Source organism: Enoplosus armatus, chromosome 16, assembly GCF_043641665.1.
Source record: "Enoplosus armatus isolate fEnoArm2 chromosome 16, fEnoArm2.hap1, whole genome shotgun sequence".
NCBI lineage: Eukaryota > Metazoa > Chordata > Actinopteri > Centrarchiformes > Enoplosidae > Enoplosus > Enoplosus armatus.
Window position 1 is genome coordinate 12,410,495 of NC_092195.1, and position 15,593 is coordinate 12,426,087.

At 39.7% G+C, this 15,593-nt stretch overlaps 1 protein-coding gene and 1 pseudogene across 2 annotated transcripts; both read left to right on the plus strand.

Moving 5' to 3' along the window:
* The first annotated feature begins 250 nt into the window (after window positions 1–250).
* Window positions 251–2,427, plus strand: LOC139298672 (leucine-rich repeat and immunoglobulin-like domain-containing nogo receptor-interacting protein 1; annotated as a pseudogene).
* A 1,724-nt stretch (window positions 2,428–4,151) lies between these two features.
* On the plus strand, window positions 4,152–9,759 carry vps72a (vacuolar protein sorting 72 homolog a). 2 transcript variants are annotated; one of them, XM_070921870.1, is made up of 6 exons: window positions 4,152–4,402; window positions 6,458–6,610; window positions 7,133–7,262; window positions 7,476–7,652; window positions 8,410–8,554; window positions 8,846–9,759. In XM_070921870.1, the coding sequence occupies exons 1-6, from the start codon at window positions 4,286–4,288 to the stop codon at window positions 9,234–9,236; spliced, it is 1,113 nt and encodes a 370-aa protein (XP_070777971.1). In that variant the 5' UTR covers window positions 4,152–4,285; the 3' UTR covers window positions 9,237–9,759. The 2 variants fall into 2 exon arrangements, with proteins under 2 accessions (XP_070777971.1, XP_070777972.1); XM_070921871.1 differs by having other exon boundaries at window positions 7,133–7,253.
* Window positions 9,760–15,593: the final 5,834 nt, after the last annotated feature.

Here is a 15,593-nt window from a genome sequence, read left to right on the forward strand (position 1 = left end):
ATTCAAGTGTGAACGCAGCCTGGAGACAGAAACAAGCAAGGAAACTCTATTTATACAAAAGTTGTAAAACCGTTACAAAATGCTTCACAGGAAGAAGAAAAGATAAGAGAGGGAGATTTAAAAAAATAATTATGTGCAGCTACAACCCATAAAATAAAAAGGTATAAAATCGAGAGAAAACCAGAGAAGACAAATGAGCTTTTAGCTGCTGTATAAAGATGTGTACCGATTTGAGAGAGGCTGTTCAAGGATGGATGACACAGCTGTCACCTATCATCTTGGATTATTGCAGCACTGTAAACAACATAAATAGAAACTAAAAATCACTGACATTCACAGTTTGACAAAGATGATTCAGCATCACCATCTGACAACATTTGGCCACATCTTCCTTCGCTTTCTGTCTTTATTTTTATTTCAGTATCTGTAAATCTACGCCGACATGGCCGGCTGTCGGCAGCTGTCTGGTTATGAAAATCTACTTCCTGTTATTCAAAGTTTCCCCCATTTTACACGTCAGTAATTATCATCCCTCTCTCACTCTTTTCACAGCTGTCTCTCTCTCTCTCACACACACACATGCAGGCAGGCCACCAGATGTTTGAGGGGATTGCCATCCACCAATGGCTGTGCTGGGGAGCTCTCTACCTGTTGGCAGTGGGCGTGGCATTAACATCTGAAACTCGCCGGACGTGCCCACAGCCCTGCCGCTGCAACACCGCGCTGCTGGAGGTGAACTGCTCTGACGGCCAATTCACCACAGTGCCCGACGGCCTCCCACAAGACACTAAACTACTAAACTTAACACATAATAAGATCAAGACTCTGGTGCATCAGCAGTTCCAGGCTTTGACACGACTTTTAGACTTGGATTTGAGTGACAATATTATGGTGATAATTGAAGCGGAAGCCTTCCTCGGCTTGCAAAGTCTGACAACTCTGCGTCTTGCTCGCAACCACCTGAAGATTATTCCTGTAGGAGCGTTTGCTGGTTTGCCGAAACTGAAGCTACTGGATGTAAGCAGCAATGAGATCCTTGTTTTTCTAGATTTTACTTTCCGTGACTTGGCCGCCCTGCAGTTTATGAAAGCGACAGATAATGACTTAGTTTTTGTCTCTCATCAAGCTTTCACTGGCTTAACCAGTCTGCAAGAGCTGCACCTTGATGGCTGCAACCTCACTGCTGTGCCGACAGAGGCGCTCACGCAGCTTGGTGGGCTGAGAAGTCTTCATTTTCAGCGGCTAGGCCTCACCACACTGCCAAACTACTCTTTCCGTCATCTAGACCGTCTCAAGGAGCTCGTCATTTCCCGTTGCCCCTGGCTGGAGACCCTGTCAGGAAACAGTCTCTTTGGCCTAAATCTTACATCCCTCACCATCAGACACTGTAACCTCAGTGCTGTCCCATACACCCCTTTGCATCATCTTGTATATCTCATATACCTTGACCTTTCTTTTAATCCAATCACCTACATTCGTGGGAACCTGCTTGGAGACCTACTCCGGCTCCAAGAGCTCCGTCTGGTGCGGGGATCATTGCTGCGCATCGAAATCGGAGCATTCAGGGGTTTAGCACATTTCAAATTGCTGAATGTGTCAGGAAACCTTCTCACCACACTCGAGGCTGGAGCTTTTCATTCAATGGACACCCTAAAAACTTTGGGACTTGATAACAACCCACTAGCGTGCGACTGCCGCTTGCTGTGGGTGGTGCGAAGACGACTACATCTGGACTTTGGTGGATATGCACCGACTTGCACTACCTCAGTCCAGTTGCAGGGCTGGAATTTTCTAGATTTTACTGAAGAGGAGGTCCCAGGCCTGCTCACGTGTCGGCAGCCTCATATTCTGAACCGCAAACCTCAAGAAATGAAAGTGGATCAGGGACACACGGTAGTGTTTTATTGCAACGCAGAAGGGGACCCTGTGCCATCTGTCATCTGGCTGAACCCACAGCTAAAACCTTTATCACCCATTGGTAGAATACGGGCTCTCTCTAATGGCTCGCTGGAGGTTCGCTATGCTCAACCTCAAGATAGTGGTAGTTATCTCTGTGTGGCATCTAATGCGGCAGGAAATAACAGCCTGCTTGTCAGCCTTCATGTCCGAGCCTTCCCATCATCCTCTAAAAACCCCTTTCGTCTTAAAGGTTGGTTTGCCTTTCCCTCTGCCTCTCCAGGTGTGAATGGAAATCAGAAGCTCCCATTTGATGTCAGGACGTTACTGATGGCAGCAACCATCGGGTTTCTCTCGTTTTTCAGCTCCGTGAGCGTATGCTTCATCTTCATGTTCTTCTGGAGTAAGAGTAAAGGGCAAATAAAGCACACAGCCACAATAGCATACGTTCCACGAAGTGCCATGTCAAGTAGTAATGGAGGGAAAGGCAACTACATGGAGACAAGCAGGTTCACCATGAAACTAATATGACTCAATTTTCACTTGCTATGACTTCGTACACTAAGTACAAAACGCAAAATATAAACTTTTATTTTTATTTACATTTCTAGACAGAAGCGATTTAATTTTAGAGCATGTAGGCTGACTGTTAAGAGTAATTCATATAAATGTGAGCATGTTAGCTAGAACCTATGTTGAGCCAAAGTGAAAAAGAAAAGACATACAGTAAATTGTGCCCTCTAAACATTTAAGAGGATTTTAAGTTACATTTTAGGAGCATCACTGTTTAGCTTTATTTTTCATGTCAGAAGCTGCACTATAACAAAGCCTGAATGTAAAGCAACCATAGTAAGCAATATTTAATGAGAATAATGCATGTAATATGTAGAAATATAAATTATTCAATTGCTTGTTGCTTATATTGCCCTTGTTGATGTTATATATAGAAACAATTTAAGAACTCAGTACAAAGAATGTACAGGGAATTAGTGTATAGGCTTGCCTGGTTGACTAATCTCATGGTTTGTTTGTTTGATTTCTAAAGAACAGATCAAATTGTAGATTTATTCATAAATAATTATTATGGACCTCAGATGGTAGCCATGAGATAACAGGAATGTTAACCTTATATTAAGGTTACACAACACTTGCATCTACTGTATATAGCATGACATTTCTACTTAATTTGAATATATATGTTTTGCTTGTATTCTAATATTGTCACATTTATGCTGTACTGATTCTTTAATGGGTGTGTGGGTAATGTAGGTCCCCCCCCCCCCACCAATAAAGAACTTCATATGTTTGCTTAAAATAAAATGATTGTGCTTTCAAAAATGTCATTTTGTATTTTTTGGCGTGCTTACTAAGTGGTTCTTGGTCCAAATGAGAAACATCAGCTGCAGTGAGCATTGTGTTTGCTTTCATTGTGAACAGTTTGCAGGTAATATAATGTTTCACATCACCTCAGAAAGCCTCGTAACACTTAAGCAGCCAAGGACGAGCCACACGGGCTGACAAAAGCTGTAGGCTTAATCTGTCCATCTGAGATTTGAGACCTCCACCAGTGATTGGAGCTGGCTGCATTTGCTGTGACCACAAAATGGAAAGTGACATAGTTGTGTGGTTAGCGTATGATAAACAGGTTAAATAAATTATTTACATACTAAATTAATAACAACAGTTAACCGCTACCACAAACTAAGATGTCTTCTAGTAAAAGTGGAGGGTAATCGTATCACTTGTATCTTTTTAAAGTTAATTTCTGTTCAAACAAGCCAATAACCACTAGTTATAAAATGATAATGTTCAATACAACTGCCACAAGGAGGTTCATCCAATTTATGTTGTTGCCATGGCGATACCTCTCTTTGTGCCAGGCACCAACTCCACTGGTTTCCATGACAACAGTATCAAACATTGTGTGGTCGCCTTTCTGAATTTACCAGTCAATGATTCAGAAGTCATGATATGCATGTGAATGAAATACCGCATAATAAAGCTATATCAAGTCAAATTGTATAAATATTAAGTCAGAGCAGTTTTATTTTGAGCAGCTTTGTACTGTAGCCCGGAAGTAGATCAACTGCTCCGGATGTGTTGGTTAGCTACCAGAAGGCAGCGGCTAGTGGTTAGCTGTGCACATATTGTGCTACTACAGTTAAGTGGCTATTAAGGAACATATTTTAGTATATTAGCGTGACTATAAAGTGTATTCATAAGTTAAATAATATGGGTACGAACAGATAATTGAGTCAGCGCAGCGAGTAACGACGAGGTAAAAGAGGTCCCCCAAAACAGCATATCACGGATAAGCTAGCATAACACTAGCTAGCTGGATACCTAACTAGACAATAACGTTAGTAAATATTGTTTGGAAATTACAGCCATGACACTGGCAGTCGGTCGCGAACCCAGGAAGACTGCGGGTAATCGCATGTCAAAATTACTGGATGCTGAAGAAGAGGACGAATTCTACAAGACCACTTACGGAGGCTTCAACGATGTGAGTAACCAAACTGCTAGACACAGAGTGAGCGACCAAGTTAGCATTAGCTCCAAGCTAGCTAGATTGAATAGGTGGTCGAAATCTCAGGCTGATTTAATGAAACGTTGTCAGATTTAATCATATTAGGCTGTAACGTTAACTGACTATAATTGAGTACCTAGCTAATAATTTTAATTTGTATTAATCATTCATAAAAATTACAGACGTAACGTTTACAAATTGTCAGAGGCTACAAAAAATACGGCCCACTTCACAACTGAAACATGTTCCTGGGGGATCTTTCATGTTTGGAAGGGACCATTTTGGTTGATTGTTTACTTGTGTAGTTTGTATGCGACGAATTATAGAAGTAACTTACCCACCAATAAAAAATATTTAGTTATAAATTGTATCAATATTGGAAACAATACGTCTAAGTCCGACTAAATTAGTAAAAGGGAAAGCAGTTAATTTATTTGAGACTGAGAGGTGTCTCATATTTAGTCTTCCCTCAATTATGTAAACCGGGTGCATGTTTTACTTCTTGCTAGGGGTACCTAATAGACTGGCAGCTGGGTGTATGTTCATGTACTTCTCAAAGTCGCTGCCGTGTTAGATGATATGCCAATTTGATTGCAGGTAATGCCACAGACTATATTTAAGAAGGTCATGTTCAACATGAGCTTTTCAGAAATTGCTTCTCAGACTGCAGGTTTTGGAGAGCGTGACAAATACCCATTATTAGCCTGGGTTTCTCAGGTCTGTGAGAAGGGCTTGTCAAGTGTGCTCGAAACTATAGTACGAGGAGAAAAATGCATAGCTCAAAAATTAAATAGTTTTTAAAAAGACCTCTAACATGGAATCGACATATCAAAGGAGTCTACAAAATGTACCTTCAATTAAGGCCTGCAGCAGCTCTGGTCCTCAAAACCACCATGCCAACGTGATTCATCCGAAACTGTGACTGTCCAAAATATTCTGGCCCAGTCCATCTTAATAGCTAACACATTTGTGAAGGCCGGAGGAGAGTGCCAGCCTTTCCTGCGTCACACTCAAAGAGAGAACAAAGACAATTAAGGCTTCAAGCCATGTTATGTGTCAGAACATTACATGATATTATTTGATGTTGCAACTTAATTTAAGGCTTACATTTTAAGTTGCTGATTTGTATCCTCAATTTGTGGTCTAGCTAATTTTCTGCTGCTGGTTCAGGGGTCAATTTGTGTAGGGGGACTTGGCAGCGCTGGCAGTTCTGACGTTAGTCTCAGCTGAGGTTGACGAGAGTAGCTAGGGAAAAAAATCACAAACAAATCCTGTGACTCCTCTGTCATCTCTGCTGGCTTTTTTTTTTATTAAACAGTGTGACCATGCCTGTGCACATGCTTAAATTTCATGGTTAGTCTGACTTATAATGTCTGTCAAGTATTTTCAGCTTGTGACTGATGTTGGTCTTTGTCACCACAGTTTGTGTTTGCATATGTTGTCATGGTTTTCATGTCACAATTAAATACCCTTGCAGGTTTTCTCTTATCTATGTAGTTGGTATTTAAGAACAGATTATTTTCTTAGAGTTGTGCTAGTTTTCTCATGCTGCTTTGAAAGCTCATATGAAAATGCAGAATTCAGAACTCTTTAAAAAAATACTGCTAATTGGCATTTAGCTTAAAATGACTCACTTTTGTGTTTAGTGAATTTAATGAATTTCCATCATAGTTTACCAACCAAGGTTTTGGTATTATTACAGAGAGCTTCCTATCTGTATGTGTTTGTGTTGTAGATCTGGGAGTGAATGAGTACCCTGAGTATCTGAATTAAAAATAAACCTGCTTGTTGTATGGGAGAGATTCTCCCTCACTAAATCTCATAGCTTAATGGTACCGTGCTCAACATACATGCACATCACACAACTTAACTCAGCTACACTAGTCTGGTTAGCTTAAAAATGATGACAAGTCATCTGTATAAACTTTATCAAAGAGTCTGAATACAACATATACAAATCCAGGGGGTAGCCAGGTTGTTCTTGTATTTCAAAGATTGTCGGCTAAATTATGCCCTTTTGTTTCCTTTCAGGAATCAGGAGATGACGAGTATCATGGAGAACATTCAGACACAGAGGATGAGGTGGACAGTGACTTTGACATCGATGAGGGTGACGAGCCAGACAGCGACCAGGAGGAGGATGCACCTCGGAGGAAAAGTCGGGTCGTCACTAAAGCTTATAAGGTAGTGACAATCATTTCAGGAGCTATCAGACTTTGAAACAAGTTTCTGCATTTAATTATCTTCATTCATCTACATTCATACATGATCTTTCAAATGACAGTGCAGCATGAACTGACATATTCTTCTTGTGACGTACAAGTATTTTGGTGATAGACATGAACACGGAAACTGTTCATTTTTCTGTCAAACGAAATGTACTGTCATTTGGCTGCCAGCTTGTTTTTATCCCTACATTATCCTGTGAAGTATTTTCCTGAGCATATGTGCACTTTTTCATTCATACAACTGCACACATGAACCCCATAAAGCTGCTTTTTGACTGTGGCTGTTCTGCAGCTCCACTGGGGCCATTGGTTGCCAAATGCCATCCTATAAACAGAAGCTGAGGGAGCAGAAAACATGTTAATATAATATATTTAACTTGCCACCACACTTTTATCTTTGTATTTGTTTTGCTGGTTCATCATGCATGTATGAAATAGATTTTCTGTTAATAGGCTTTTTGACTTTGTTTAATCCAAGGAACCTATAAAGGTGGCAAAACCCAAACCCAAAAGACCCTCTGAGGAACAGAAGAAGACTGAGAAAACTAAAGTGGAGCTCAAAAGGAGGATTCCACAAGAATTCCAAGATTTTGGCGAGAGTAAGATTGGTACATACCTCCCACAGATGCCTACACACTGTTTTCAAATACCTACCCATAAGTTATCCAACACTTAAATTGTTTCATGCATAAATCATCATATCATAAGCACATGATGATTCCATCATAACAGCATCAGACAAAGTCCATGGAGGGTCTGTTTTTGTACAGGATTCTTCCTCTTTAGCGTTTTGTGAGTTGTATGCCTTAATCATTCTCTAGCTCGGAAGTCTGTGCGACAGTCCACCAGTGAACATACCCGAAAGACCAATCTGCGCCTGCAAGAGCGTCAGGATGCCCCTCGGAGACGGAGAGGCGCTCACCGTGACCGGCCCCTCACCCAGGAAGAACTGCTGGCTGAGGCCAAAGTAACTGCAGAGATCAACATTCGATCTTTAGGTAAGAACATATTGGTCAAGTTTCTCAAATGGAAAGAGAGCTTTGGTCCCAAAATTGTCTGTCTTCAGTAGAATGTTGTGTCAAGTGCTTATGCTTGAGCTCCAGTATATACAGTAGTGTGTTACAGCGATGAGTAATGTGCTCATATGTCTGACTTCTAAGTTTTGTTTATTACATTGCTCCTCTAAAATAAACAATGTATTATAAACAAACTATTTCATGGCGTTTTTATCACAAGTATAGTGAAAGTCACACAAATATCATTGACTGAACGTAAATGATATAAATAGAAAGTATACTGTATACCAATGTAGTAAGCAAGGATCCTTGAAATTCCAGTAAGTTGAGCAATTTCCTCCTAACAGACATGAGGCCTTATGGAGTTTATTGCTGTGTTCAGTCCATAACCTCTCAAACGGCTGTGGGAGTGTCGGCCATCAAAATGCGTCATGATGACTATATGAGACACAAATGGTGTGCTTGTTGATGGTTACAGTATGAATAAAAGTGTAGTTGATTTTGTGTTGGAACAGATGTCAGTAGCTTTATTCAGAATACATATGAATCAATGTAGCCCATCTGTTTGGCAAAGAAATGCACAAAATCATAGTAAATAAATATTGTATAGTGATTAATTTGTTTGTTACTTAAAAAGTAATGAATATGATTTTACCAATGTATTGTCTCAAGTTGTTTCACTTAATGACAACACACTTTAAGTATGGGTCCCCCCATTATTTGTACTTTCTGTGCACAGAGAACTATGAACGTCTGGAGGCGGACAAGAAGAAACAAGTCCACAAGAAACGGCGTTTTGAAGGACCAACCATCCGTTACCATTCAGTCCTGATGCCGCTGGTGTCTCACTCAGTCCTAAAAGAAGAAAACGTGGATGTTGAAGGGTACGTATGATCTACTGCTAGACAGAAAAATGTTTTGTCTGCCTAAAGTAATCTTCTTCAACTGCACTGACCTGAAGTATTTAATCCTTTTTAGACTCATTTAGATCATATACCAAAACATTATATGCTCATGAATAGTAGTTTTGTCATTTGGCAACAATTTGACCAAAACAAAAGTTCAGATAAAGAAAATGATCAGAAAGTACTTGCCACCAAAAAGGCAAATATTACGTAGTCCAAAAGAATATTGTATATCTATCTAAAGATAGTAATTTTTGTCATTTTCCAAAGGTTGGATCAGGACGTCCCTCAGACGACACCACAGAATCCCACCACTCCTTCCCAGCTGCCTGCCGGAGGCCTGTGCTCCCGTACTTACATAACATTCAGCGACGACGAAGCTTTCGAGCCAGCCTTTCCACGCAGTGCCCAGTCAAGTCCTCAGCTGCCCGTCCAGGAGGTTTGTCCTGTCACCCATAAGGCCGCACTGTACAGAGACCCAGTCACTGATATACCTTACGCTAACACACGAGCCTTCCGCATCATCCGAGAAGCGTACCGTAAATATGTGGCCGCTCATGGATTTCCAAACACTTCGGGAGGGGTGACGGGACTTGACTCCTCAGCAGCGAAGGGTGCCCGCCAGAAAATGGTTGTCAAGCAGAGTGCTGTGGGAACATAGATTAGTTTAGAAAAAATAATTTAGAAAATACGTCTGTGCTTCTTTTTTTAAGTGTATTAGTTCAGGTAGAGTGACTTGATTGACTGACGTGAGGAAAAAACGCAACCTGTCCTCCTTCATGGGTTAAATATCTTTTCTTCAAACAACTGTCTACATGTAGTTTTATCTCCATCCATACAAAGTATCCATGGCAACAGAGATTTATTGTAAAAGGTGCAGACATTTTGGGATTTAGCAGTCTCTGTGATTAATACGTTACAGTTGTTGAGGAAATTAAAGGAAAACGCAAATATAACATAAGAACATTGTAAAAGATAAACATTACCACAACAAAATCAGTTGGTGCATTCCCTTAAACTGTTAAAAAGTCTTACTTGTCTTGTCTCTGTGTACAGAAATTCATTTTGTACGTTAATACCCTGACACATCCAGGTTGAATGGATGAAAAACTACATATTGGTTTTGGAATCAAAGTAGGTCAAATAAAATGCCTTTTTTACTGTCGAGATATTTTGTTTCTAGAAATGTACATATTTCTCACAAAAATAAATATTTGAAACTTGGAATAATTTCATATTTACTATTTCTCTGATTTATAACGCATTTCACAAACAACAGCTGCACTGAAAGGACACTAAAAACATCAGCATCCGTCTGTCTTTCGAGGGTTTTGTTAATTTTTTGTTTTTAATCTGTAGTCATGATTTACAGCGTCTATCACCCCGTCCTCATCATATTAATATTCATGTAATCTGCAATGCCCTTCAAATCCATCTACCCATACACTGGGATTTATGTGTCATCAAAACTAGTTAACTTTGGTTTACCCAGAGGACAAATGACTAAATTTAAAAAATCCTAATTTTACATTCAGTCCAACCTCATTACTGAAATCACCTGAGATAGTTTGGGGGAAACGGGGCCCAGGAGTTTAATTTACTGCCTGGCTCTGGCAAGTCATTGTGACAGTTTTAATTGATCAAAGCATTCAAAACAATACTTCCTCCCTGTTATTGCACACTGCGAAATTTTAACAGAAACCTCAGTTTCTTCCGCTTTTATGTGCTTATTCCTTCTTTATTAATGTTTAGTTTGATACTTTTTAATTCAGATTTCCATTAACTGCTCGCTGTGTAGACAAATGGTGAGACAAGACACCTGAACAATGCCAGTCACATAAATCCCATTACAGTATGTAAATAAGCCACACAGCCCATTTACAAGCATTTTGCATATAATAGCTGGTCGTGCAGCTATTATACAAGGTGTTATTTCTGTTCATTGTTAATAAAAGAAAATTGTTTGCGCTCCAGTCTCGAATATCACAGTGAATGAAGCCGCTATGTTGATCCCTCTAGGACCTTAAATGAAGTTTTCTATATTTATTCTCTCAGGGCACAATAACAGAGCAACAGAGTCATCCTGAACTCCACTGAGAGCTTCACTAGCGTGGCCACCTTTGACCCCTCATACACTGAACTACAATCACTCCCTGCACAGCGTCCTGTAGCTTTTGGCCAGCCTCTGTTACATAAAAGCCCACTGGGGTACAAAAATAAATGTAAATGTTTAGTCACCCAGATGTCAGTGCAAAAAATAATCGAGGGGAGAAATTACGCTCCTGAATTACAATGACTACCTTTCACATTTCTATTATTAGCACAAATATGAGTTTGTTTGTCAGCTGCAGTATGGCAGCTTTGACTTTCTCACTTCAGCCGGGAACATGATCGATGAGGATGTGGCTGAGTGGTGAAGCCGACCTTGAATTCCTTTGGAGTTTCAGGTACAAATCCTGCTGAGTCTGTCTTCATGACAGTTTAGCCCCTCAGCAGATGGTTCAGGCAGAAATTTTACCTTTGCATGAAAGCTCCCACAATTCTGTTTTGACGTTGCTGCCAAAAGGATCAATTTGCAGTCAAGCGGATTTTCTCCTGCTGTTCCTGTAATGTCCTGATGATGTTGAGCAGAGCATCTCGCTAAGCAGCCAACCGCATCTTTGTTCTGTGTCATAAGAAACCAGACTGTGGACCTTTCTTTACTTTACCTTTCAGCTGGTCTTTGATTAAAAACAAAAAGAAAATGGCTTTTGCATGATCTCATGTAGAACCCATATCTCTGACTCCTGACCTCTGCTAATGTACTCACTTGAAATATCCTGTAAACCCTGAACACTGTTTTGTTGGTTGATGGAAAAAATGATCTGATAGAAAATGGTGGATCTTTCTTTTTTTTTTTTCAATTTAAAGTAGAACCAGAGCATCCGGGATGAAGTGATCAAGATATAGTTAGATTTAGATGTTAGATTTAGACGTCTATTGGTAAACATGTAACAAGCAATTCTGATAATCTATTAGTAACTTTTCAAGCAAAAATGGAAAAAAAACAGACTGGTTTCAGCTGAAGATAGCAAATCTTCATCCCTTCATCTTTTCCTGATTATTAGTAATATATTCAGAAAACTGATTGTCTTTGTCTGTTTTTTGACTGTTGGTCGAGAAAAACAAGCAATTTGAAGATGTTAAATTGCGTTTAGGATATTGAAATGGGCATGTTTCATCCATATTCTAATTTTATAGACCGGTTTTTATATATTGGTGTAGAGCTGGAACAATTAGTTTATCAAATGGTATATTTAGATGTTATTTGGGCTTAAGGAAATTGTGACAGGAGCTTTTCGCTTTTTTCTCATGTTTTGTAGACTAACCGATTGATTGAGAAAACGACAAGACCAGACAAAGAAAATCTCCCTCAGACTGACGTGACCAAACACCACTAAATGATTCTTTTCTTTTTCATGGTGGTAGAATTAACAAGTATTAGTTTTGCTAACAACAGCATACTGTGTGCTGCGTTGGCACTAAACAAGCATAAGACAAAATGAGTCCAGAATAGGATGAAAGGCCCATGGAAGGATGGCTAAAAAAAGGAGTGGTGGGTGTAGCGGAGACACATTGTCTCAGATAATTTCACTAGCCTTTTTATGGCTTAAATATATCAATGAGCACACATTTTTCACATACTTTGTCCACAGTAACGCCCTGTTAACTGTAACTGAAGACACAGATTTCAAAGAACATGTTGCACAAAGCCACGTATAAAGGTTTTTGAGTCGTTATGGTGTCACTGTACGTTCACACCAGCAACAGCAGGAACTAGATTGAGGAAAAGGCTTTTTTTTTATTTTTTATGTCATGCCTTTTCAATTCTGTCAACCTCAATACTTGTTCTTTGAAAGCAACTGCTGCCCACACACTGTGCCACTTGCTTTGGCGAAGAAGAGGAAGAAGAAGAAAAAAAACACACATTAATTCAAAAATAACAAGTTGTCCCTTAAAGCGATGATGATGAATTCAGTGTCGGGCTAAGCCAACGTCTCTGGTGGATAGACGGATGTTACCGTATGCAGTCAAAATATTTAGCCAGTAGTGTTTTAGAAGCAGTACATTTCTCATGTCATCTGCAACAACAGAATACCAAAAGCTTTGTCTCCCACATACTGCACAGTGCATATGGTACCAATTGAACAGTTTTCAGAATAGGAAGAGAGGGAACTGCATTATCACTCGTTCTAGTGTGGTAGTTGCCATGGCGACGAGTGTAGGTGGTGTACTGTGCTGTACTCTGTGCTGTACTCCTTCCCTTGTCCTCTCCCCTCTTCTGTTGCCCACCCTCTCTGTTCAGCTATCTGCAACATCCGCGCAACTTTCATTCCTTCATATTTGCTCAAATCTTTCTGCTACAGTTTTGCATTCTGCCGGATTCTTCATCATGTGATCGAGCAGTTTCTTCAGTTTGAACCACACAATAGCATGTCGCAAAAGCAACAAACTGACAGAAAGTTATATTTGGTTGAGAGCATTTAAGGCTTTACTCTGTGTGGATTCAAAAGGTTTACATGAGGGTCTTATTCAAGTTTTGTTTTGACATTATAGCTAGGCTAGTTTAGCATTTTCTTCATATTCTACAACCTTTTTTGTTTAGATCCCTCAAATCCTCCTGGATTTGTCTTTATCCCATGAATTAGTTTCTTGCTGACCATCCAAGTTCTTGTATATGCTTTGTCAATCTCTTCTTTTTGCAGACCAGCTATTCTTTTATCAGTTTCCATGGAGATGTGTGTGTGTCTGTGCGAGTGTGTGTGGTTGCGTGAGAGTGAGTGAGGGCTGAGAGTGAAAGAGTAAGGATGTTTCATTTCCAGTTTATATGTCTTGTGTATTTTTGAAGACTGCATGTGCCGTCCAGTGTCCCGAGTCGGTCTTTTGACATTCAGTAACATCACTGATGTTTGCTTCTGCCCTCTCCAGTTTTATCAAATCTTTTCTTGCTTCCTGTACTTTACTTTGCTCTTGTTCGGTGGAGCTGGATTACACTTTAAATCCCAACAAGATGATCACAGTAAAACCTGAACAAACTCCAAGTTGTGCCAGGAAGATAAAAGAAAATGTGCAGTGACTCTAGTGTAACCGACATTTTAGTGTAAAGTATAAAGTACAGCCATGTCAGTCTGTACATAAACAAATGTTAATCTGTTTTCTGGTTTAATGCAGTTTATCCTCTGTGTCTGGGTAATTTTAACGGACCCAACCTTTAGTGATTCATTCAGGGGATTATTATCATTTAGGAAAAAAGGTCATTATTACTCACGTCTCAGTTTTATAACCATTATATATCCACAATTTATGACCAGCCCCATGTTTGTGATATAGAGGCAGAGAAAGAGGAAAAAAAAAAACGGGTTACACTTTCTTTATGAGGGATTTACGTAACGCCTTCTTTATATATGCCCACGAAATGATCTATGACACATCCAGGATTTAACAATTAGCAATACATTTATGTAACATGTTTACATAGCAGATATCAAAATAAAAATGCTTTGAAGCAGAACAATTGCTGGTGCCTCCACACTTCTACACCTATATGGACAGTGTTTGTTGGACTGCATTTTTTCAGTGACCAGAATAAAACTGATTACAGACTATTAAAATACAAATGAGTCACCCACAGACTTTGATTCCTCCTGTGTATGGGCTATTGGGTTTCTTTTAACCACCAAAAAGCACCATAAAGGATAGGTTCACATTTCTTCAAGTCTGTCTTAAAACAATACTCACATAGCCCCATATGTGCGTTGAAGGAGATTCATTTTTGTTGTTATTCCTCTTTCGTACTTGCTATGAAACGATTTCTTTCTTGGACTTCAGTCCTCATCCTGTGCAAAAATGTATTATAAAATTCAGCCAAAGCCATATGTGGGTTCAAGAATCTTGAGTGTCTATCTTTTATAGTTACTGTCTTTTTAGTACAAAATTGTTTTTTTGTGTTACTAAACCTCCACTGCAGCTCAGCAAGGAAACAGTGTCCAAACACAAAGAGGGACTTTCATACTAAAGACTGTAACTTTGGAAAATAACCAGCTTCATTTGATGCACTCAAATGCTCAACTCTCATATTAACGTTTTTTGTGACTCTGATGGGAGCTTGAGAAACTAACCCTGGTGATGTCATAGTGGTGTCATCCGTGAAAACTTCCCAGAAATGGAAAATCCTGTCTCATAGTGAAATAAATCTCGAAGCAGTATTTTGGCAACTAGGAAACCTTCAAACTCACGGATTTGTTACTCAAACTGGACCGATTGTATTTCCTGTGTCACTGGTAACCCTAACCCTAACCCTAACCCCAACCCCCCACCAACGCAGCCCCTTGTGTTGTTCAAATGCAGATTTCAGTCTGCACACCCACTAAAAGTCTGGATATTTCCTCCTCTGCTGCTTCGATTTTGATCAATCAAAGAGAAATTATTATAATGACCAATAACTCTTTCAATAATGTGCATATTGGCATGTGAGTATTGTATTAAGATAGACTTGAAAAACATCTTGTCCTTTTAATATGTTTCTGTGGCTGATTCGATTAAACTTGAGTGGCCCCTGTGCTACATGTAAATCAGATCTATCCATGGCCGGATTAGTCTCCTTGGGCATTATTCTTATGCAGAAATATTACAGATTAATTCAGGAATATGTATCACAGTATCCTCTGAAATAATAAAGATCCTAAAACTAGATGTTGACGCTATAGGGTCTCAAGATTGGGTACTACAGCAGGGTCCCTCATCATGTCAGCTATGCTTTATATTCCAAAACAAAACTACATGCAAGTTACCACATTGCTACAGGGAACTTGTGGCCTTTTGGGGCCTCTGGGGATCTTGTTACCAGAAGTCTGTAGTGCCAATGACCAACTAACACAGAATAAGATGTTTTTGTCAATTTCCCCCCATTTGTCTCCAGTGCACCTTGCAGCTGCTGAGAGCACTGTCTCATTAAAACTTTGTTTTCATGAAATATGAC